General features: G+C 33.9%; 1 protein-coding gene across 2 annotated transcripts; it reads left to right on the top strand.

Moving 5' to 3' along the window:
• The first annotated feature begins 10,337 nt into the window (after positions 1–10,337).
• On the top strand, positions 10,338–19,000 carry LOC110112518 (CBL-interacting protein kinase 2-like). Of its 2 annotated transcripts, none has more exons than XM_020844770.2 (2): positions 10,338–10,593; positions 16,988–19,000. In XM_020844770.2, the coding sequence occupies exon 2, from the start codon at positions 17,261–17,263 to the stop codon at positions 18,647–18,649; it is 1,389 nt and encodes a 462-aa protein (XP_020700429.1). In that variant the 5' UTR covers positions 10,338–10,593; positions 16,988–17,260; the 3' UTR covers positions 18,650–19,000. The 2 variants fall into 2 exon arrangements, with proteins under 2 accessions (XP_020700429.1, XP_020700428.1); XM_020844769.2 differs by having other exon boundaries at positions 16,978–19,000.
• The last annotated feature ends 4,528 nt before the right edge of the window (positions 19,001–23,528 follow it).

Genomic DNA, 23,528 nt, shown 5'->3' with positions numbered 1-23,528 from the left:
ATCATCCAGGATGATAATAAGATCGTTCAGGACGATTTGAGTAAAAACAGAAATTCTAAATCTCTCAAGTGTGTGTGTAGGGTTACTTAACATCAGTCACTTTAAATATTTACAATTGACTCAAGGAAGGGAAAAAGAAAAAATAGACATACTCAGACCTACTATACCCAATCTTGAGCTGGTTCCAATTTCCATCTGATCTTTGAGCCCTGAAAAGTCAGTAGAGAAAAGGCAGTCGTATTGTTTGCTATCATCAAAACCATAATTCATGAAACCGAATAAGTAACAAAGATAACTGTCATAACTGAGTCAAAAGACTTAAATGTTCATTCTATTAACAATCTGTTTGGACCACTGATTGCTTATGAGCAAGGAGTGACTTAAAGACAGATTGATATAGGTGATAAGCAGAAGGAGAAAAATATCACATTGAAAGTGGATGACTCAGAAAGTGATTAATCACTGCATGAGGATGAAGAAGATATTACGCTCATGATGAGGCAATTCAAAAGTTTTTAAAGAAGAAAGAAATAAAGACGTTAGTAGTGGAATAAGGGTAAGCTTTAAAAGAATGCAAAAATTTTTAATGATATTATTTATTATGAATGTAAGAGGCTTAGACATATTAAAGCTGATTGTCAAAATCTCAAAGCGAATTCTAGCAATGAGAAAGCTGAGGAGAAAACTAATATTAGGAAGGGCAAGATAAGATTATAGAGAGCTTTTTGGACTAACTCGGCTTCAGATTCTTATAAAATAGAAGTAGAAGAGGAACTTACAATCTTGTGCTTAATGATAAACAAACTTAATCATTCGGATCAAGAGGAGGTATATGATTTATCCTATGACAAATTATTTGAAGTTTTTGAAAAAATATATACTGCATATAGGAAACTAAAAAAACTATATACTAAACTTAATATAAAATATTTAAATTTACAAAAAATGTATGAAATCCTTAAAAAAGATTACGCATCCATAGATAGCAATCACATGGTATTGTTGGTTGAATTTGATGATTTAAATAAGAAATATGATTTATTAAAAACATCATATACTAATCTTAAGAATGAATGTAAGATGTTTATAGATGAAGCAAATTAAAGAGAACAAGATTTAAAAGTTGATAATAATATTTTAGAAAGCTCAAGCTCATATCTTAAAGAAAAACTAAAAGCTTTTAAGAAAAACATAACATCCCCTACACTTGAACAATTATCTAATCCTAATCAGAAGCATATAATTTCAAAACTTAGGAAAAAAATTTATAACTCACATAGATTGGTAAATCCTTTTTCTGGTGTTAAATATTTTTCATGTGGAATGATAGGACATATCTCTCACACTTGTACAATTCAAAGTATAACAAATCTAGTGCGGAGACCTAAGATACATAAATTATAGCATATAAAACATGCATCCAAATTATCATTACCAAGAGGTGAACCCAAATTCATTTGGGTTCCCAAGTTTAACTTTTAATAATTTTGTAGAAACGCTCTCATATAAGACCTCATAAGAGCATTTGATACTTGGATAGTGAATATTCAAAGCATATGACTAGAGATACAACTCAATTCATATCACTAGAAGCTATGGCTGGAGACAAAGTGACACTGGGAGACATACCATTAGGAGAGTCATAGGCACAAGTATGATTGACAATGAGAATAATTTCTTTATCCGAAATGTATTATTGGTTGATGGCTTAAAACATAGCTTGTTGAGTATTAGTTAGCTTTGTGCTAAGGGTTTTAGTATTAAATTTTTACATACAAGCTGCATTATAAGTCAAAATGGAATTGATGTGTTGCATGAACATAGAGCAAATAATATATACATGTTTGATTTAAACTTTGTTAAATATTTTAATGCTTTTTGTCTCAAAAAAAATCATTGATGAATCATGCAATCATGAAAAATCTTAGAAAGATTACAAAGAAAGAGTTGGTTAGAGGAATACCCAAATCAAACTTCACTAAGGATCACCTGTGTGATACATGTCAATTAGGAGAACATGTTAAGTCCTCCTTTTACTCAATTAAGGATCTTAGAATTAGCAAACCATTAGAAGTCCTACACATTGATCTTTTTGGATCGATTAGCATTGTAAGTCTGGGAGGAAAATTTTTTGGGCATGTAATTATTGATGGTTATTTAAGATTAACTTAGATTAGATATTTATAACATATGAGTAAATCATTTGATGAATTTAAAAATTTTTCTACTTGGATTCAGAGGAAGCTAAGGTGTGAAATTCTATCAATTCAAAGTGATCATGGAGGAGAGTTTGAAAATAAAAAATTTGAAGATTTTTTTTTTAAAGAGCAATGAATTGATCACAACTTTTTAGCACTTAAGAACCCTCAGTAAAATAGGGTTATTAAAAGAAAGAATAGAACTTTGTTAGAATCCACTAGAGCCATGTTGGCTGAATATTCACTTTTGAAATATTTTTGGGCTGAATCAGTTAGTACGGTTTGTTATGTTTTGAATAGGGTGAACATTAGATCTAAGTTGAATAAGACATCCTACAAACCTCTCAAGAGAAGAACACGTAATCTTTCACATTTACATGTTTTTAGATGTAAGGTGTTTATTCATAATAATGGTAAATCTCCTTTAGAAAAATTTAATTCTAAATCTGATGAAGGAATTTTTCTATAATATTCTAGTGTTGACAAATCCTATAGAGTTTTTAATAGAAGAACTTTGGTAGTTAAGGAGACTACACATATAGTCTTTGATGAATCCAATATTTATGAAGAGTCAAGGTTAGAAGAAGAACACATTGAAGAGATCTCCCAAGGAATTGGAAAAAAAAATCTTGAAGAGAATGTTGGAACAAAAAATAAATTGCCTAGAGAATCGAAATATCCTAAGAGGCATTCTAAAGAACTAATTCTAGAAGACCCAAGCGATGGTGTTAAGACTAGGCATTGACTTAACACAGAAGCGAGCCTCTCTCCCTTTATTTTAATTATTGAATCTACTAATATAAATTAAGCACATTCTGATAAATTTTGGATTTTGGCCAAGCAAGAAGTATTAAATCAATTTGTTAGAAATAATGTTTGAGAATTGATTGAAAGACCTAAAGATCAAAGTGTTGTTGGAAGTAAGTGGGTATTCAAAAAATAAAATGAATGATTTAGGTGTAGTGGTTAGAAATAAGGTAAGATTGGTGGCCAAGGGTTATAATCAAATAGAAGGAGCTGATTTTGAAGAAATTTTTATCCCTGTAGCCATACTTGAAGCAATAAGGGTGTTACTAGCCTTTGCATATTTTAAAGGGTTTAAATTATTTCAAATGGATGTTAAGAGTATTTTTCTTAATAGGGTGGATCAGCGGATAGTTTGACCCAGTCAACACTCAAGTAGCTACCATCAATAGCTACTTTACGATGTTCACACCTCCTCGGCTACCTCCAGATCAGGGTCCTTTGAGTATTAGTTATTATTTTCTACTGTACTTGATGTTTGTGTTGTTTTTTTCTATACTCATGTGATGGCTTAGTAATATTGTATTTTTTTTTTTTAGTATCTATATTGATTGAATTTAATTCATATGTTTAATGAAATGTTTTTTTATTTTTGAATTATTTAAAGTTTCTATAGACTAATAAATTATAGTTGATCTATGGAATGAAATTTTAAAATACTTTGCTCTACAAATTAATTTTCTTGTAAATTTTAATTTCTTAAAATTTTAAATCAAATTATGGTTAGATGTAGATTTAAAGATCATCTTCATGTTCAGATAGACAAATATTATTTAGTTATAATTGTTGCAAAAGAGATGTTTTTTTTATTTCTTATTAAATGTGTTTATTTTTATTAATTATTAAATTTATCTTAAGATTTATTGATAATAAAAAGATAAAAAATATAAAAAGATGTAAAAAGTGTGCTAGGCTTGAAAAGATACACAAAATATGCCACAAGTTTAAAAAGATGCCTAATGTTCGCCAAAAATAAAAGAGACAAAATTAACCCAAACTAAAATGATACACACAACGTGCGAAAAATTAAAAAGATGCACAATGTCGTCAATTGAAAGTTTCATAAAATTTTTTTCTTTATCTTTTTATTTCTTACACAAATCTATTTAATCAATAATAATCTCCACTAATGAATTAGAAACTAATTAATCTTTATTTCATCATTTTTGCAATAAAACTTTTTTTTATATGTCTAGAACAAACAGTGAACCTGGTTGACTTCTTATCTTAATAATTTTTTTATTTAAAATAAGATACTTTCTTTTTCGCATTAGGATGTTAATATTGCCTTTACAAATAGTTTAAAAATCTTCTTCTTCATCATCTATTAGATTTGTCAATAGACACTTACCTGTTCAAGAGGTATTTCCCTTTTTGTTGTTATCAAAAGGTAGAATCATTATTTATTATTTGTTTGCTTAATTTAATCATGTGTATTTATTGTGTCTAGTGTGTATGCATTTTATTATTGTGTTTGGTGTGTATGTTTTATTTTTAATTCTTGTTATTATGTTTGGCGGTGTATGTTTTGTTCTTGAATTTATTTATATTTAATTTTTCAATTTTTTTAGGTTTTGATTTTGATTGAAATCCCTTATTTTTAATTGAGCATTCATTGTGGGGGAGCTTAGGAGAAAAATGACCTTTAATGTTAATTCAAACAAAAATTATTTTCTCATCTTCAAAAAGGTGAAGATTATTACAACTTAGAATTCAAGATTGAGTTTGATATGATGTGATTTTTTTATGATAATAAAAAATTATTATTATGATTACTATTTCTCCTAACATACATTATATATATATATATTTTTTGTTATTTATGTGTACTAATATTTTAGGGAAATTATGCTCCAGACTGCTGAAGACTTTAAGATAGAGTAGATTAAGATTTCATGTAATGAAGTCTATAAATTTTTTATTTTTTTTAGTCTGATAGAGTGTGATTGTAATTAGGTAATCGTACATACACACACTGGGGGAGTGAGTCAAAACTTAAAATTTTAAATCTAATCATACTGCATAATTTCAAATTACATTGGACATTTTGTCATGGAATTTCCTCCAAAATGAAGTTAATCGAATCATACTCGGAAATTTTTTTTAATTGTTCGTACCGTTCAATGTCTGTTCATACAAATAACTCATAGAGTATGAAAAGGGTGCATACCAATTCATCCAAAATGAACTCATCTTTTTTTGAACTGTTCGTACTATACGATTATTTTTGTACATACGATTCATAGAGTACGAAATGGGGTCTTCCACATTTGTACCAAATGAAGCATGATATGTATTAACTATTTGTATTGTATGATGGAAGTTCCTGTATACTACTCGCATAGTATGAAATGAGGTTCTGACAAGATCGTACTTGATGAATTAGTTCAATTTTGATTTGTTCACAAAGTACTATATTAGTTCGTACATATGATTGACATAATATAAAATCAGGTTAGTATAGGTTCATACATGGATTTTTGAACTGTTCGTATAGACAATCCTCAATCGTATTGTATAATCTGAGTACATTCAAATTATAATTTTCAATTTTTTGGACGGGTTTTCTTATCTTTTATATACAAGGGTCCTAAAAATTGGCACTTTTGATCTTGTTGTGAATATCTTTTAAGAGTGGATAAGGAGAGTGTTTTTGGGAGAGAAGAGTAAGAGATTATTGTAAGAGGAAATTATGAGGGGATTCACAAGGTTTCTTAGAGGTAAGGATATCTTGTTTATTCTTCAAAATTCTGCCATACTTCCTTGAAGCCTCTTAAGAGAAGATTTTTAAAGAAGATCACGATACTCAGCCATCACCAAGAGGATAAGAAAGAATGTTGGTACTTTGCCATCACCAAGAGAGCGAGAAATGATGTTGGTACTTTGACATCATCAGGAGGGAGAGAAAGGACGTTGGTACTCTGCCATCATCAGGAGGGTGAGAAGGGATGTTGGTACTCTGCCATCACCAAGATGGTGAGAAAGGATGTCAGTACACTGCCGTATCGAGTTGGTGGAAGAGAGGTTTTGTAAGAGCTTCTTTGGTTTACTGTGGGAGCAAAAGAAGAGTCACTTATGTTAGTGCAATACTTAAAGAAGGAGCCTCGAGGGAGTGGACGTAGGTCTTGCTGGACTAAACTACTATAAAATTTGGTGTTCTTATGTTCTTTTATTTTATTACATTTTTATTTTTTTGAACTTTATATTACTGGGTTTGAAAAATATTTTGTGAAAATCTATTTCTACAAATAATCACGTTCTTTAGATTAATTGAGTAAAGTTTCTTAAAATGGTTTTCTAAAATCCAAGAGTTATTTAAATTACCAATTCACCCCCCTCTCTTGGTTAGCCTTGGGGAAATTCTATTAGATTTTACAACCTGCTCGAACTTTCAAGGTATATTTTGATAGCAGTATATGGGCTAATCCATCCATATTTAATTTTTCCATGGTAAAACTTCTTCTTATAATCAAATATTAGAATATTTTGACCATAATAAAATTAATACTCTAAAACTTCACATTTATGCATCTTCTTCATTTTTGCCATGTATATTCTTATATTCTAATGAATTTCATCATTGAATCAAGTTTATTGATGATAGTAGAACTTTATATGTGGATAAGAGAAAAGAAATATTCATTTTCCAAATTTTCTTCACTTTTAATCCTAGAGGAGGAATATCTTCGCTTGATTCTATCTATTGTTAAAGTTGAATTTCCAAGAAGAGAAATATGTTACTCTTTAAAAAAAAAAAACTAATAATGATAGGTAAATTTCCAAAATACATTTTTTATAATTTTTAAGTGAGAGGAAGTTTTAAAATTTGAATCTTTAAACTACTTAAGCCCGGCTCAACATTGCGACGCTAATGGTAGCGCTGCGATGCTTCACATCTCCAGAGGTTTTTTTTTTGAAGCAAAATAAACTATCCTACCTACAAATTTAAACTATAAATTGGGTTTCCTCCCTTGAAGAGCTAAGTTTATAATCTTCAGTCAGACTTAAAAACTAACTAAACCTAAATCTGGGTTGCTCCCATACAACGCTAAGTTTATAGTCTTCAGTGAGACTTGCCTAAATATTTTAATTTAGCCTGGGTAAATTATTTCATTCTTCAACTGAATTTTGTAAAGATCTTTTTCTTTTTCTATAGGATCTATTTTAATATTATTATGTAAAATATCCAAGTGGTCTACTACGGATTGAAATTACGAGCCGACTTAATTGAGTTTTCATATTTTTAATAGAAGCAGCTTGATTTTGCAATTGAAGTCCTAACTGCTAACTACATCTTCCAATGCTATTGTCTTGTTTCCAAATTGATTGCTTTGATTAAATCCTAGAGGATTTGATAGTCTAGGATTAATAGCATGTTGTTAAGAAGTGCTCCAACTTACTCTTTCATTATTCTGCAAATTATTCCATTGATTACTACTACCCATATTATTTGACTAATTAAAATTATTATGATTCCTCCAACCTAAATTATATGCATTTGAATAGGGATTATTTTGTCTTCCTATTATATTAATATGTTCAATCTCTTGTATATTATTATCTTCAATTAAATTTTGATCTCCTGAGATCTCAGTTTCTATTCCATAATTTATTCCTTTAGTATTCAATTTCTTAGAAATCACTGCAACTTGTGCAGTTAAATTGTTAAAGCATCAAATTTAGAAATTCTAGTTACTTTTTTAAGATTTATCCTATCAATAGGCCACTAGAAATTATCAGTAGTCATTTCCTCTATTAATTCATAAGCTTCCATAAATGGTTTAAACATTACTGATCTTCCAATTGCAACATCAATTACGGCTCTAAGAGATCCTACTAATCTATTCTAAAATGTTTGAATTACAATCAATCAGATAATGCATGATGTGAACATTTTCTAAGTATTTTCTTAAATTCTTTCCAACTCTCATAAATGGATTCTCCTTTAAATCAAATAAAAGAAGTTATGTCATCTATAAGTATAACAATTTTTTAAGGTGAAAAATATTTAGTGAGAAACTTATGAGCCAATTCATTCTAAGTGGTTATAGAGCCTAGGGATAAAAAATTCAACCATATTTTAGCTTCATCTCTTAGAGAAAAGAAAAATAATCTAAGTCTAATAACATCATCACTGATACCATTGTACTTAAATATTGAATAAATTTCTAAGAAACTGGCTAAATATAAATTGGGATCTTCTATAGGAGTTTTCCTAAATTAAGAATTTGAAACCATTTGAATGATAACTAATTTTAATTCAAAATTATTAGCTTGTATTATAGGTATATTTATGATCCGATGAATTTCGTTTACTAAAAGGTTTGTATAATCCTTAAGAGGTCTAGAATGATTTTGCTCTAACTAAGGTTTAGCCATTTTCAAGATCTTTTTTTATTTTCTTAATTTTAGAAAGGGTTCTTTTAATTTCAGGATCAAATGACAACAATTTCTTTCTAAAGCTATAAAGCATGCAAACAAAAATACACAAATAATCAAAATAAAAATGATAAAAAGAGAAAAAATGTAAATAGGTCTAATTATGTAATTAATTCAACAATATAATAAAAATTTAGCAAAAGGAAAAATCTTCCCTAGCAACGACTCTAAAAAAACTTGATGGGGTGGCAGAGTAACCTTTACAATTGTGAAATGTATTAGGGCTCTATCAATCCCTAACAATGCTTAAATTTTCTTTGATTTATAAAAATTATAAAATTTTCACTTAATAAACGCAAGTATACATGCCGAATCAAGTATACATCCTCACTTATATTGGAAAATCATCCCAATGATCATAGATTAGCTCGCTAACCATATTCGTCATTTCATGCATCATGATATACATTTCCCAAGCTCAATTTTATTCATCCATTCCCTCATACATCATGTATATGTGGACTTTTAAAAAGCATTGGTGGATTAAACATTGAGGTGAAGTTAATTATTTTGATGAGGTCGATTAAATAGTAATAAAATATTGTCTAAATACTTTACCCTCAACTCAATTAATAACTTCTTTTTTTGCTTGAATGTTTACTATAGGCAAACCCTTTTAATTATTTCTCCCATAGAAGGAAGTAAATTTGATTAAGGCTAACTATATAAGCTATCACATGTATGCATTGACTCTCTTGGTTCAATATAAGAGATGATATGCTCATATATTTAGAGACATTTTAATAAGGGAATTGATGATTGATTCAATAAGATCTTATAATTCTATCAATCTAGGATAAAACTTATTTAGCTAGCATAGATTGTTGACCCAACCTGACAAGAAATTCTTATTAGTAATGATGAGTTGCGTTGTTTAATGACATTACATAAGCTAGGATTGAAAACAAATGATAGATTGACCATTTTTAAACTATCTTAAATTGATGGTACACCTTATGCTCTATCAAATACATCAATCAAAGAAAAAAAATCTTATGGATTTTGGTGGCAATACAAATATAAAGATATTTAGTGCTATGAAAGCTAACGATCCTTTCAAGGGACAAATGACACATCCTCATTTCAGAGGACTTGTGACAAATTTTGAACCGGATTTATTAGCTAATTTTGATGATAAAGTTATTGAAAATAGAATTTTGATGATGATGTAAACAAAACTGAAAGTTTTTTATTTAAAGATATATGCATTTTAAAAATCTTAAAATAATGTTAAGATTTATATATGATAGGATGAACTTTCCCAAGTCATAAATAAGATTTTTTAAGGAGCTTGGTGTCTAATTTAAATTAGCAATATGAAGAACGTGTTAATTAAAAAAAAAATAAACTAGTCAAACAAAATGACACAATCTATTGAATGTACCAAGCTGTTTAGCGTATTTAGAATAAGCCAAATAATTTGGCACATTCAATGGAATGCATCATTCTCTTTGGTGCATTTCATTGAATGAGCCAAACTATTTGACACATTACAATAGTTCTGTAAAAATTTATTCGGCTGAATGGAGTGATTTGGTGCATTCTTTAGAATGCATCATTTTGTTTGACTAGTTTACTTCTTTTAAAATTTTATCAATACGCTCGTTATATTTCTAATTTAAATTAAACATCATGCTCCTTAAAAAAACTCTCATAAATATGCTTCTTTTATAAATAGGATAAGGGTATATAATTACTTAAAAACGCATGAGTTTCTTTTAAAAGTTTTGATTTCTTTAATGGGGAAGGCTTAGAGAAGGTGCTTGAATTGCAATTGTGGAAGGACATTAGGGGTATTTTAGTAGTTTCAAAAAGTGCGAGGTGGCGGAGTAGCCGAAGCAAACGATAGCGATCGATAACAATTACGATTAAAATAACGGAGGGCAGTGCAGCGAGAATGCGTAGAGCGTCGGTGAAACTGGGATTGTGGTCGGAAGTCTGTGGGCTGCGGCAGGATTTTCTACGCCCATCTTCTTGTCTTACATACTGTTTTCTTTTCTTTTCTTTTCTTTTTTTTATAAATATATACTGTTTTATTCTCTTCTCCTCTCTCAGTTCTTCAGTTCTTCTAGGGTTTAGAAACTTTGCGTCTCAAGGAGACTATTTCAATTTGTGATCCTGCTTTTGACTTTACTGTGTTTTATTTGAATCGGTAAGGTTCTCGTTCTATTCCTAGCATTGGTCCTGTAATGATTTCCCTATCTGGTTTGCTATTTTTTTATATTTTGTTGGCTTTTGTATTCTTGAAGCCGAGTTCTTGACATGCTTGTTTAAAAGGGGAGCTTATCGGTTTTTGTTATGTTTCTTTATTCTAAATAATTGTTGTTTGATGATTATGCTTGGTTCTTTGATCTTCTGTTCTTCTTCTAATGAGTATGGACCTGAAAGTTTCATCTTTGTTAGAATTTAGAGTTCGTTTATTCCCTTTGGCTTAATATTTTGACAGATTAACTGTTTTTGATGATCAGTGCAATTTGAGGATGGCTCATAGCTCACTCAAGAAAGCAGGGGAAAACAGTGAGCACGCAGGGAAGAAGTAGAAAAGAGAACCAAAGAAAATAGGAAGTTTGATAATTCATTGTCTTTCTTTTTGTGTATTTTAGTCTAATCAATACAAATCCCTTTCTCATGATTACCGACAGCCTTTTCCTCCCACTACCATACCAAGTAGTACTGCTGTATAACTAACCTTATTATTACTCCAACAAAATTTTTCGCTTGCTAACAAACCTAGGAAAAGGGCAACCTTTTCTCTTATTTATTGGCTAAGTATGTGGTAATCACCCAACCTCAACATAACTACTTTATCCAAGTTGAAGAGATACAAATTTGAGTTGTTTGAGCCAAGTTTTGTCCCACTGCCATTGGATCATTGGTTGGGCTTGCATCAATTCCTTGACCCTTTCGAAAATTGACCTTGTCCATAATGCCATTGTTGTAGTTGTGTAGGATAAAACCCTCGTTGTCAATCTAGGTTGCTTTCTCTTTAGACATGCATGTCCGTTGAATTAGATGTTGCCAATGGTTTTGCCCATTGTGTAACAATTTTTTGGATTTAAGGATTTGTTTAGGTTAGACTAGTGGGTGGTTATGCCATCCATCGGGTGGAAGAGTGTTAAAATGGAGGTGAAGGTCTTGTAGTATTTTTTAGCAAGGAAATGTGAAAAACTTGATGAATAATGAGCTGTGGAGGTAGATTTAATGTGTAAGTGACATCTCCAAAATTTTGTACCACTTAAAAGGGTCTGTAATAGCTTTTATTTAATTTGTTGTAACATGTCAGGCATAATGAGAGCTATCTGTGAGGCTATAGTTTAGCAAGGACGATGTTACCAACATTGAAGGAGACTCACAACGGTTAAGATTAACCTTTATTTCATTCAATTTTGGTCTTGGGGCGAATCCTCATAGGGCCCGAGTAATGCTTGGCATTGCTGCAACCACTAGTTGGCGACATTGCAAGATGTGGAATTGATGATATAGGAGTGAATTTGTGGTGGTTGACGACCTTACAAAGCTTGGGGACATGTCGATTGAATATTGAAAAGCGTTGTTGTAGGAGAATTTTGTCCATGGAGTGCGAGAAGTCTTGCGATGAGTGTGGTTGAGGATCGAAGATACTGTTTGCATGTCCTGTTGGTGATTTGGGTGTCACTGTCTGTTTACGGGTGATGTGTTGTATTGTAATGTAACTTAATATCCATTTAGTTGAATAGTGTTTGCCAAAAAGTACTCACGAATATTCAATTTAGTTATGAAGTTATAGTTTTTAGCAAGCCATGTAGAAGACAAGTTTTTTAAATGAAAGTTGTTGCAACAATGGAATCGGTGAAGTTGGCGGATAGAGGAGTGAAATGAATGTACTTGGTTTGTCGATCGTTGAGGACCATGATGATCATTTTGGCTTGGGATGCAGGAAGATGAACGATGAAATCCATGGTGGTATCATCCCATGTTGTGTTAGGAATGGGGGGAGGTCTCATGAAACTAGTAGGTGCCAAGGGTTTATATTTAGTGGCTTGACATGTTGGACATGATTAGTTGAAGGAGGTAATGTCTTGTTTTAGATTGGGTCAATATAAGTGTTGATGCAAACAATGTAATGTCTTCAATTGTTAGCCATGGCCTCCGATGAAACTAGATTGATGATAGTCCAGCAGTTGGAGTTGGAATGCCAATGAGGAGGCAAGCACGATTCTCCTTTTTTGTGGATGAGGCCATCATGATAGGTGAAGGGATTTTGGGTGTTTTGTCTTGTCTAGGGAATTGTTGGGCTAGTGTTAATAAATTTAGGGGGTTGCTATTTCCTCCTTTAGTTGAGCTAATAGTTAATTGATGGGTGCAAAGATGATGGTTAGTAGAGTATGCGGTGGTTCTGAGTTGGGATAGGGTTTGTGGATTCAAGAAAGTGCATCAATGACTTTGTTGGTTGAACTGACCTCAATGGTGAATTGATAACCCAACGTCTTTAGTAAGAAGCGTTGTTGATTGGGCTTTCAGACCTACATCATGAGCTCATTGATGCTTTTTTGATAGGTCCATATTGTGAAGGGAATACCCAAAAAGTATTGTCGTCATTTTTTAATTGCCTCTGTGATGGGATATAGTCCCCTAACATAATTAGAGGAGTTCTACATCTTGAAATTTATTTTTTTTTGTAAAACGCAATTGGCTTTTTGGCTTGTGAGAGAATGGTGTAATTGCCCACATCAGAAACATCTCTATCAAGCAGGAAAAATTATTGTGTCTAGACACTATCGAGTAGTACCGACTGGTACTACTATCGGTACTGACCGGTACTACTTTCGGTACCGACCGAGGTATCGAGTTCGGTACCGAGCGCCTAGTGATGTGGCTCATTTTTATTGGTCTCTGGACACGTTCGGTGTCCGGACACAATAATCACTCGTCAAGCAGGGGTGGCGAAGCTATAATTGATTTTAGGTCTTGAAATCTTGGGATGCGATTGGATTCTAGTGGAATTGATCCCTTTATTCTTTTATAGAAAGTTTATGGGAGTGTGACAATAGTGGCGACTTGTTGGACGAAACAATGATATTATCCAGCCAATCCAAGGAATCCTTGTAAAGATTTCATAGTAGATAGGATTGGCCATGTCGTAATGGTGTGTATATTTTATTTGGGTTCATAGTGATATTGTTGGCTGCCATGACGTGGCCTAGGTACTCAATTTGTGGTTGCACAAAAAGGTATTTAGTCTATTTAAGATAGAATTTTTTCTTGTTTAGGCAGACAATCACAGTTATAAGGTGTTTAGTATGATCAGATAAGTTGCAGCTCTATAGGAGTATCATAAAAAAAAAAAAAAAACAATAACAAAGTTACGTAGATAAAGTTTTAAAAATTGGTTCATCAAACTTTGAATTTTCGTGGGAGCATTTGGGAGCCTGAAAAGCATGACGATGCACTTGCAGTGATTGTCATGAGTTCGGAAGATACATTTTGTGTTGCCTTGTTCAGCCATTCGGACTTGGTGATAGTCGGGTTGTAAGTAAAATTTTGAATAAATGGTGGCGCTATGTACTTCATTGAACATTTCATCAACAGTGGGGATTAGAAAACAATTCGGGATGGTAACATTGTTAAGGGTATAATCAATGTTTAAAATTGCGTATTCGGGTATTGACGCAAGCCTCATAAAAAAACTCGAGGCGTAAGCATCGAGGCGTTTTTTATTGGAATTGCGCAAAGGCGAGCCTCATATTGCACAATTTTAAACCATGGGTATAATAATCAACATAGAAATGTCGGAGTCGTTCTTTTTTATGAGTAAGATGGATGAAGAGTTGGGGCTTGTATATTATCAGATGAGTCAAGAATGAAGCATTTTAGTTACTAATTGTTCAATGGTTTCTTTATGAAAAAGTGGGTAGTGATAAGATTATTGTAATGTGAGTGCACGGTCTTCTTCTCATGGTGGTGGAAGTTGTGATGGTGGATGAAACAAATGGGTGAATTTTTGTAAGAGTATTGTAATGTGAGCTATGAGCGTGGGCGGCATTGTTGGATATTTAGATATTGTTGGGGGGGAAAATTAGTTGTTAGTTGGTAGCATGTGGAAATGGACCCTTGTGTGTAAAAGTTAAGTGATTGGATTAAAATGGATTTATTTATTACGGTTTCTTTTTCCTTGCAATTCAAGCAATTTTCCTTGCCATGAAAACAAATAGTTAGGTAGTTTTAATATGTTAGGATGTCACCTGAGTTTTGGGGCCATTAGTCTCCTAGTATATTATCAACTATTTGAATGGGAAGGATATAAAAATCAATGGTAAACGGTATGCCTTTGTGATGGAGATACCGTTTTAAAAATTTGCTATTTCATTTTAGTTATTTGTCATTGCCAACTAGTTTGGGAAAGTTCGCTATTGGTGTTATATGTAGCTCCATAAATTTAGCTACTCATTGTTGAATAAAGTTATGTGTTGAGCTGCTGTCACTGAGAATTTGCAAAACATTGGAGATTAAATGTCTGTCGATTTAGTTGGCCGTTCAAGGCATTGAGGTTGATTTTTGTTGATGGATGGCATTCGGATCGTCGGAGCTGTTATGAGGTTGGTCTTTGGGTTCAATTTGAATTATAAATAATTAGTTTTTACATACATGATGACAATGGAAAATTTCATCGCAATTGAAACAAAAATCTTTCTCATGATGTTCTACCATTTTGATTGAGTTAAGTTTCTTTGTAACGGGTGCAGGCTAGGCGGTTTGGCTGTTGTGGGAGCTTTTGTGTAGGGAGAAGTGGCCTTAGTTGGCGAATAGTGGAGGGCTGGTGGAAATATGAGCTGTTTGGCATTAAGGAACTTTTCTTCTATGAGTTTAACTAGTTCAATGGCTTGGTCAAGGGAGGATGGACAGTGCAGTTAGATTTCTTTATGGATGTCTGGGTTGAACACATATACAAAGCATCTTTGAAGGAAGATTTCTCAATGCCTAAAATTTGATTGGATGGATGTTAAAATTTCAACTGTTAATCGATGATGGTGGTCTGAGTGGAATAGTTTTGCAAGCCGACCGTATAGGTCACGGTATTTGGATTAACCAAAACATGTCTGGTGCGCTATGAGGAAGCCCGGCCATAAGGTTCGACGGCTAGTTTTGGAGAGCCATACATATCATTGTTCAGGAGGTTCGTCCATATGAAATGATGTTAAAGAGAGCTTCTCCATATGAAATAATGCTAATGAGAGCTTGTCATGATTGCATAACCAGTGGAAATTATAGTATTGTTCTATTTTCTAGCTCCAAAGTGGATTGTTGGTGGAAACAGGGGATTAGGAGCTTGGTTTGATTAGACCTGAAGTAGAGCTATCCGAAGTTGGATATCATGGAGAATTTTGGTCATGACGGCTAGCTGCTCTTTTGTTGAAGCCACTCGATCATTGATGCAAGTAGTGGAGTGTGTTTCTTCTTCCATTGGAAGAAATTTGTGGCGTCAGAGAAATGGATTGATGGTGGACTGGCTGTTGGTTAGTACCCAGTGGCAGAGAGGCTCTCCTAGAACACCAGTGATATGATAAAAAATAATTTAAGGATGTTACTGGAAACTCCAAAAAAGGCTCATTGCTCACTTCAGAAAACAGAGCAATAAACGAAAGCAGACAGGGAAGAAGAAGATAAGAGAAAATTAGAGGAAATTGAAGAAGTTTGATATTTCATTGTATTTCTTTCTTTGTATGGTAATCTTTGTTATATAAAACCGTTCTCATTATTACTAATAGCCTTATCCTTCCACTACCCTGCACGTGTTGCTGGTGTATAAATAACCTTATTATTATTCCAATAAAAATAGGACACATGTACCCTCCTTACAAACCTTGGAAAAGGATATCCTTTTATCTTATTTATGGGCTAAAATAGGGCGAAGGTACATGTGTAGATGTGGTTTGATCGTCAGATAGGCTCGCCTTGTTTTTGTTATATTTGTTAATATATACTGTTTACCAGAGAAAATCAGCTCATAGATTTGTTGAATAGAATGTTTTCTTTCTCATACTTTATGCAAGATGCTATTTTTGCCATGTTTGTTTATTCTCTGCATTCATTGATTATTTCAATGTTTCACTTGTGAGAATTTTCAATATTGGGGATCTTTTTTCTCTTGGCTTCAAATTAGGGAAATGCAGTGGTGTTTTTTGAAATTTAGTTTCCCTGCAAAGTAAGGACCTTTTATTCGGGGCAATCTTCGATGCAACACCCAAATCATGCATATTTGCAAGACTATCATGCCCCCACCTTAATTTATTAAATTCCCACAAAAAATATCAAAATTCACTTGTAAACTACCAACTTTCATTCTTAACATTTCATCCATTTCTTCATGAATTATTAGTAACAACATGTGCATCTTGTACAACATCTTTGAACTGTTTCAGGAAAAAAAAAAAAATTTTCAGTTTTGTCGGTATCATCTAATCTTGGTTGTGATAGGATATGCCATATATGGTCCTAGATCCTTAAAGTTGTACGGTGCTTTATTTAATTGTTAACCATTTATAAATTTCCTTTCAAGAATTTTGCAGGATAAATTTGCATTCTAGGGAATGCTGAAAAATGTGCCTTCACATCAGCATATTACTGTCTAAGGCAAAGGAGTTTGTCGCTCCATATCAGCTGCCGTCAGTAATTCTTGATGTTGAAGAGCAGAGACTCTGTAACTATGAGCTCGGTGCAAAAGTGCTCGGTAGATCGAGGAACTCAACAAATCCTGCTGCGTTAGGACATCAACTAGATGACGACGGTTGAAGATTTCCCTCTTCTATAAACTTACACATAGTTATAGGAAGATTTTTAAAATGGGAAGTGAAAGCAAGGGATGTATTCTGATGCAAAGGTATGAATTAGGGAGATTATTAGGACAAGGAACATTTGCCAAAGTTTTTTATGCGAGGAATATCAAAACTTCACAGAGTGTTGCTATAAAGGTGATTGAAAAAGACAAGGTTCTAAAGAATGGACTCATAGATCAAATAAAACGTGAGATTTCAGTCATGAGATTAGTGAGACACCCCAACATCGTGCAGCTTTATGAGGTAATGGCTAGCAGAACCAAGATCTATTTTGTTCTTGAATATGTTAGAGGCGGCGAATTGTTCAATAAGGTATCCAAAGGCAGGCTTAAGGAAGACGTTGCAAGGAAATATTTTCAGCAGCTGATCAGTGCTGTAGAATTCTGTCACAGCAGAGGCGCCTTCCATAGGGATTTGAAACCTGAGAACCTCCTCCTGGATGATGATGGAAACTTAAAAGTTTCAGATTTTGGTCTGAGCGCCCTTGCCGAATCTAAGAGGAAGGATGGATTACTCCACACTACTTGTGGAACTCCAGCTTATGTTGCTCCTGAGGTGATCAATAGACATGGATATGATGGCGCCAAAGCTGATATATGGTCTTGTGGAGTGATTTTGTTTGTTCTTATTGCTGGTTCTCTCCCTTTCAATGATCCAAACCTGATGGAGATGTACAAAAAAATTGAGAAGGCAGAATTCAAATTTCCCAATTGGTTTCCACCAGATGTCAGAAGACTGATAAAAAAAATTCTAGACCCTAATCCAACCACTCGGATCACGATTGAAGAAATTAAGGAAAATCCATGGTTCAGGAATGGCCTTGGTGTTAAGCGAATGGAATACGAAACAGAAGCTAAAGAATTAACATCCATGGGTGTCAATACAGGCTTCAATTCCTCTGAGAATGTCACAGCTGAAGGAAAGCAAGAGATGGAAAAGCAAGAAACAATGAAGCCCTTAAACTTGAATGCTTTTGACATCATTTCTCTTTCAGCTGGATTTGATCTGTCCGGCTTGTTTGAGGAGAACGACTGCAAGAGGGAGACAAGATTCGCATCCAATAAGCCACTTTCTATAATTATCTCAAAACTTGAGGAGGTTGCCAAGCGATTGAAGTTAAAGATAAAAAAGAAGGATGGAGGGATTTTGAAAATGGAAGGATCAAAAGAAGGCCGGAAGGGAGTATTAGCCATTGATGCAGAGATTTATGAGGTAATCCCTTCACTCCATCTCGTGGAGATCAGAAAGACAAATGGAGATACGATGGAGTATCAGAAGCTGTGGAAGCAGGATATGAGACCAGCCCTTAAGGACATTGAGTGGGCTTGGCAAGGTGATCTGCCATCATCTCAACCACCGCAGCAGCTGCTACTGGCTAAGAGTGGTAGCATCTAGTGGCAAGAGCTGAAAATTGTCTGATTCACTTCTACTAGATGTTCGGTATTTCTCTCTCTTCTTGTTCAGGTTTTTTTGAAGCTACGAACTTTGTGAGCCTTTTTATTATTTTTGTGAATCCGGTCTAGTGTACAGTGCTTGTTATGCTAGTTTCTTGTATATTTATTTATGTTCAGCTTCTTGAATGAACAAAATCTTCACTTTTTACAACATTGTTTCCATTGGGTATGCATGCTTGAATGCGGTCCAATGAAATCAGTACTTTTATTCAATGTGCAGAGCTAAATAAGTGGACTTGTTAAGATCTTTTATGATTGTATTATGTATTTAACCTATTACTATGATTATATTACCAAACTTGTAGGCTTTGTGTACATAGTGGAATTTGCAAAATTGTCATCAACATATCTTATGTTGGAGTGTATTATGTGATACAAGAGAGTGGATGCATTTGATGCAATATTGAAAAAAACAACTATTTTGTAGGAATCCAGCTTATAAGGTAATCACATTTTGGCAGTCGAATGTAGGTTTTGTTTGGAGCTATTGGAGACGGGATTTTTTTTTTATTTTGAACATTAGGTCAATTAAGGCAGACTTATACATATATCACATACATAAGATTCGAACTCAGGACCTCTGTTTAAAATTGCGCAACGAGAGGCGCGCCTCTGCGCAATTTTGTCCAAAAATGCCCTGAGGCGAATGCAATTCAGGGAGATTTTGAGGCGTACGCCTCACAGTAGCTGAGGCGCGCCTCTATTGCGTAATTGCGCAATTTAGAGAGAGGCGTACGCCTCAGCCAAGAGGCCCCACCCACTTAAAATGAACATTTCATTTCCCCCACACCCGTTCGGCCCTCCTCATTCCCGAAAATAATCGCCCGTAAGCTCATGTTCGCGGAAAACAGAGGAGCGCGCACGGTCGGCCTCCAATCCCGCCGCTCCTCCCGCCGGCGCCGCTTCTCTCCGGCGAAGTGGAATCTTCCGGCCTCCCTCTAAGAGTACTCCACATTGAATTTTAGGTATTTTTATTAAGTTTAGGGACATAATTTTATTGCATCTACTTTCTTATTTTCCAATATTGCTATTATTTTCCTGCTAAAATCCTTAATTTTTCATTTACGCAATTCTGTGTTCGTGAGGCTTACGCCTCAGACCGCCTCGAGGCTTACGCCTCGCCTCACGGACGAAAACCGCCTTGAGGCGCAGTTACGCAATTTTAAACCTTGCTCAGGTCCTCTTAACTAATAGCCTAAGTTCTAAACCAACAAACCAAGGTGAGGTATATAAGATGGAATATTTGATATGATAGGATAATGTAAATTGATTTCTCTCTTGAAACCAATGTTTTAAAAGGCGAAATCGTGAATCGATGCGTTTTGGCTAAGCGAGGCAAGGCATAAGCCTCGAGGCAGATCGAGACGTAAGCCTAAAAAATTATAAAAATAAAGCAATTTAAAATTATGAATAATGACAAAAAATAATAAAATATTACGTCAATTGTGAATTTGATGATTTGTTCTAATATAATATTAATATATTACTGGAAAAGAAGATTTAAAATAAACTCACTTAAAAATAAAACATCATTTTAGGATCAAGATCCAATGCAGGCTCATCATCACTTTGATTTTATTCAGAAGAATCTTCATAATTAATGTCAAAGTCATCCTCAAACTTTTCTTCATCTATAATATTTTTTCCTTTATCCCGTATATCAATTAATATTTCATTAGCTCTAGAATGAAACAATAATAGCATAAAAAAATAATTCATTATATTTAAGAATACCTTTGAATTTTTTTGAAGCTCCAATCTCACTTTGTTTCTTTCTTTTATATATATGAGTAGTTGCTTCACTGTCTTCATTGACTTGAGTTTCTCATTCTACTTCAACTTCAGAAACATCAATATTCTTAGGAGTAACTCATTCATCATCAGATTGTAAATCATAAACAAGTGAATGGTCAATTTCATTATCAATGCTTCCTTGCTTCTGTAATTTGGGATGTCTATCTTTTAGTTTTTTGTTAAACATAACATAAACAAGTTTGTTCATTCGATCTGTAGCCAATCGATTTCTTCTCTTAGTATGAATTTGATTGAAGATACTCTAATTACGCTCGTATGCAAAAGCCGAACATGTTAGGCTAAGACATTTATCTGCAAAAGCTTTCAATTCAGGAACATCATCTCCAAACTGACTCCACTAACGTTCTACATGAAAATGAATAATATTTTATGAATATTGATTGAAGTATAAGACTTGAACATAAATATTAAAATTAAAATTATAAATATACAAATTATAAACATACTAGGAGATCGTGTTTTGTAGCATGCTTGTGTTGCTCTAAATCCAAATATTCACTTCTTCAGATGAAATTCTTCAAGTTGATCATTCACTTTGAGGTAGTCTTATTCAGAAATGAGTCTATCCATACATGCATACAAACCAGTTTTCACATGTTTATCAACATGAAAGTCTTATCATAATGAAATGAGGTTTAATAGTATGCAGCAGCATGTAAGTGTTGGTGTAATTGACGATCAGACTTTTCTTCATAATATCCCATTTTCTGTGTAGGCACTTTCTTGACCTCCAAATCTTTTTGCATTCTTCTTTTAGTTCCTATTCATAGCCTTCACCAGATATTAAAAAATCCCATAAGACGGGTGCCGCTCTCACCTCAACTTTCTAAGCACATTCGAGACCTTAATTGTGTGTTGTTTTCAAAGCATAATTTATACTGCGTATAAAAGAATCATCTTTCCAAAAATTTTTTACCTGATTTCCTTCTTGTTTTTTTTGCCCATGAACTTTATATCCATTCTTCAGATAGCAACATAGCTTCAAATGATGACTTAACTCCTTGAATCTCTGCAATGTTTAAATATGCAGTAGCAAATCTCGTACCAGCAGGTTACTTCTATTAATTTTCTTGGTCAGTGAATTTTTTCATCAAATTGAGTACCAAAAATGATTGTATATGAACTTACTAATGAATTGACCTTCAATGAGGCTGATTTTATCTGAGGTGTAGACTATAACTGTCGGCCAAACCCCAAAAACCTCCATTCGGACCAAGCCATTAACCCCGTGGCTCTAACTTGAAACTGCCACAACCGACCCATTATTCTTCCCACGATCCACCACGGTCGCACTCCTCTCGGTTAGAAACCGCTCCTCACGGACACAAAACATGGCCTCCTCTCATTCGGTTCCCTCTCACACGGCACAGAGACACACACATAGAAGAGAAATAAAGTTTTTAGAAGACTCATCTCTGGACGAATTGCCAAGCTCGTCGATCTTGTCGGACTCACCGTCCTTCCCTCGACGCCTGCCTTCCCCCTATCTGAAATCCAGTTTGTGACCAAGCCAAACCCATCAACCTTCCAAGTCTCCTACTCGCGCCGGCCCGGGACCTGCCTCCGACGTCGACCACGCCGCCGACGAGCCCATCCGAAGCTGCTCCTATTCGAAGCCCTAACTCCCGTACGGTGTCTCCCGTCCGTTCCCACAGCTCGCCCCGATTCCCTTCTCTCTGTTTTTACATATGTAATATAATTTTATATTATTATGTGTATAATATAAACAATATTATATAAATATTAATATATATTATCACAGATATAATATAACAAATAAAATGTTATATATTATATTATGTATATAATATTATATTATGTATTATATGATATAATATATATATATATATTATATATATACTATATAATAAAAAAGAAAGATAATTTTGCAAATAAGGTGAGAGTAATTTGAAGGAAGTCCCTGGGTTGCATCCGGTCCCCCGAAGCCCTCGGTCGTCGAAGATTATCCGACCGAAGGTCAGACGCGCAGATTCTACTCTTCCAATTTCCTCGCTGTTTGATTGCTCCGGCCGAGTCGAGCCAAAGGGCAAATGCCTCTCTTTACCTCCGGCACCGGGGAGGGGACGTCGGGAGGCTGCCAGCATGTTTCTCAAAACTTTTGGGACTTAGGTCTAATTTCGCCACAAATCCCAGCAATCAACAACCACTACAAGGACCTTTCGAGTAAGACTTCTTATGGGACGAATTCTCTCTCCCAAACATCCTTGCCGTCGATTTGAATCCGGCTGAGTCGAGCACTCACTTACCTCCCGGCATCGGGGATGGGACGGTTGGAGGCTGCGAAATTTTCTCAAAAATTCTGACTTAAAATTTTTTTGAGAATAATTAAAAAAATGCTCAAATGGCCATTCAATTTTAAAAATAATTGCAATATTAATTTAATCAATAAATTACAATGACAGATTTTGCATCAAATTACATTCACAATTTGCAATCGACAAAAATATTGGCAACCGGCGATCATCAAAGCTTCTGAAGACTTCAATTCTCTCGGCCGTCGATTTGACCGGCTAAGTCGAGCACTCCTTAACCTCCCGGCATGAGGAGGAGACGGATCGGGATGCTGCTGAAATTTCAGTGAAAATAAGGGACTTAAAACAAATGGAATTGGGCTTTATTGAACAAAAGACTTGAACAAATTTTAAACAAATTTAAAGGGCCTCACATGATGCTAAAAAATGAACCGTTTATGAAAGAAATGATTCTAAAAAAAAAATGATTTGTGATTAAATGATATCCGAAGTTACTTTAAAGTCAAATTAAATCATTACAATCATCCAATCTTTCCTAAGGATCTCTGAAGGAGTCTTTTTGATCTAAATAAATATGATGATTTTCGCTAAAAAGTTGGAAATCTAATGTATTTTGGTAATGATGATCTTATTAAGGTTGAAATGACTACATCACATATTATCCTGACGTGGATAGCATCCAATAGCAATTAAGCAAAATTGAAACTTTATGCTAAATAAGATCAAATAACA

This window comes from Dendrobium catenatum, unplaced genomic scaffold (assembly GCF_001605985.2).
Source record: "Dendrobium catenatum unplaced genomic scaffold, ASM160598v2 fragScaff_scaffold_1217, whole genome shotgun sequence".
Classification (NCBI taxonomy): domain Eukaryota; kingdom Viridiplantae; phylum Streptophyta; class Magnoliopsida; order Asparagales; family Orchidaceae; genus Dendrobium; species Dendrobium catenatum.
Note: the sequence above shows the minus strand (reverse complement) of the source record. Positions and strands in the feature narration are given on the sequence as shown.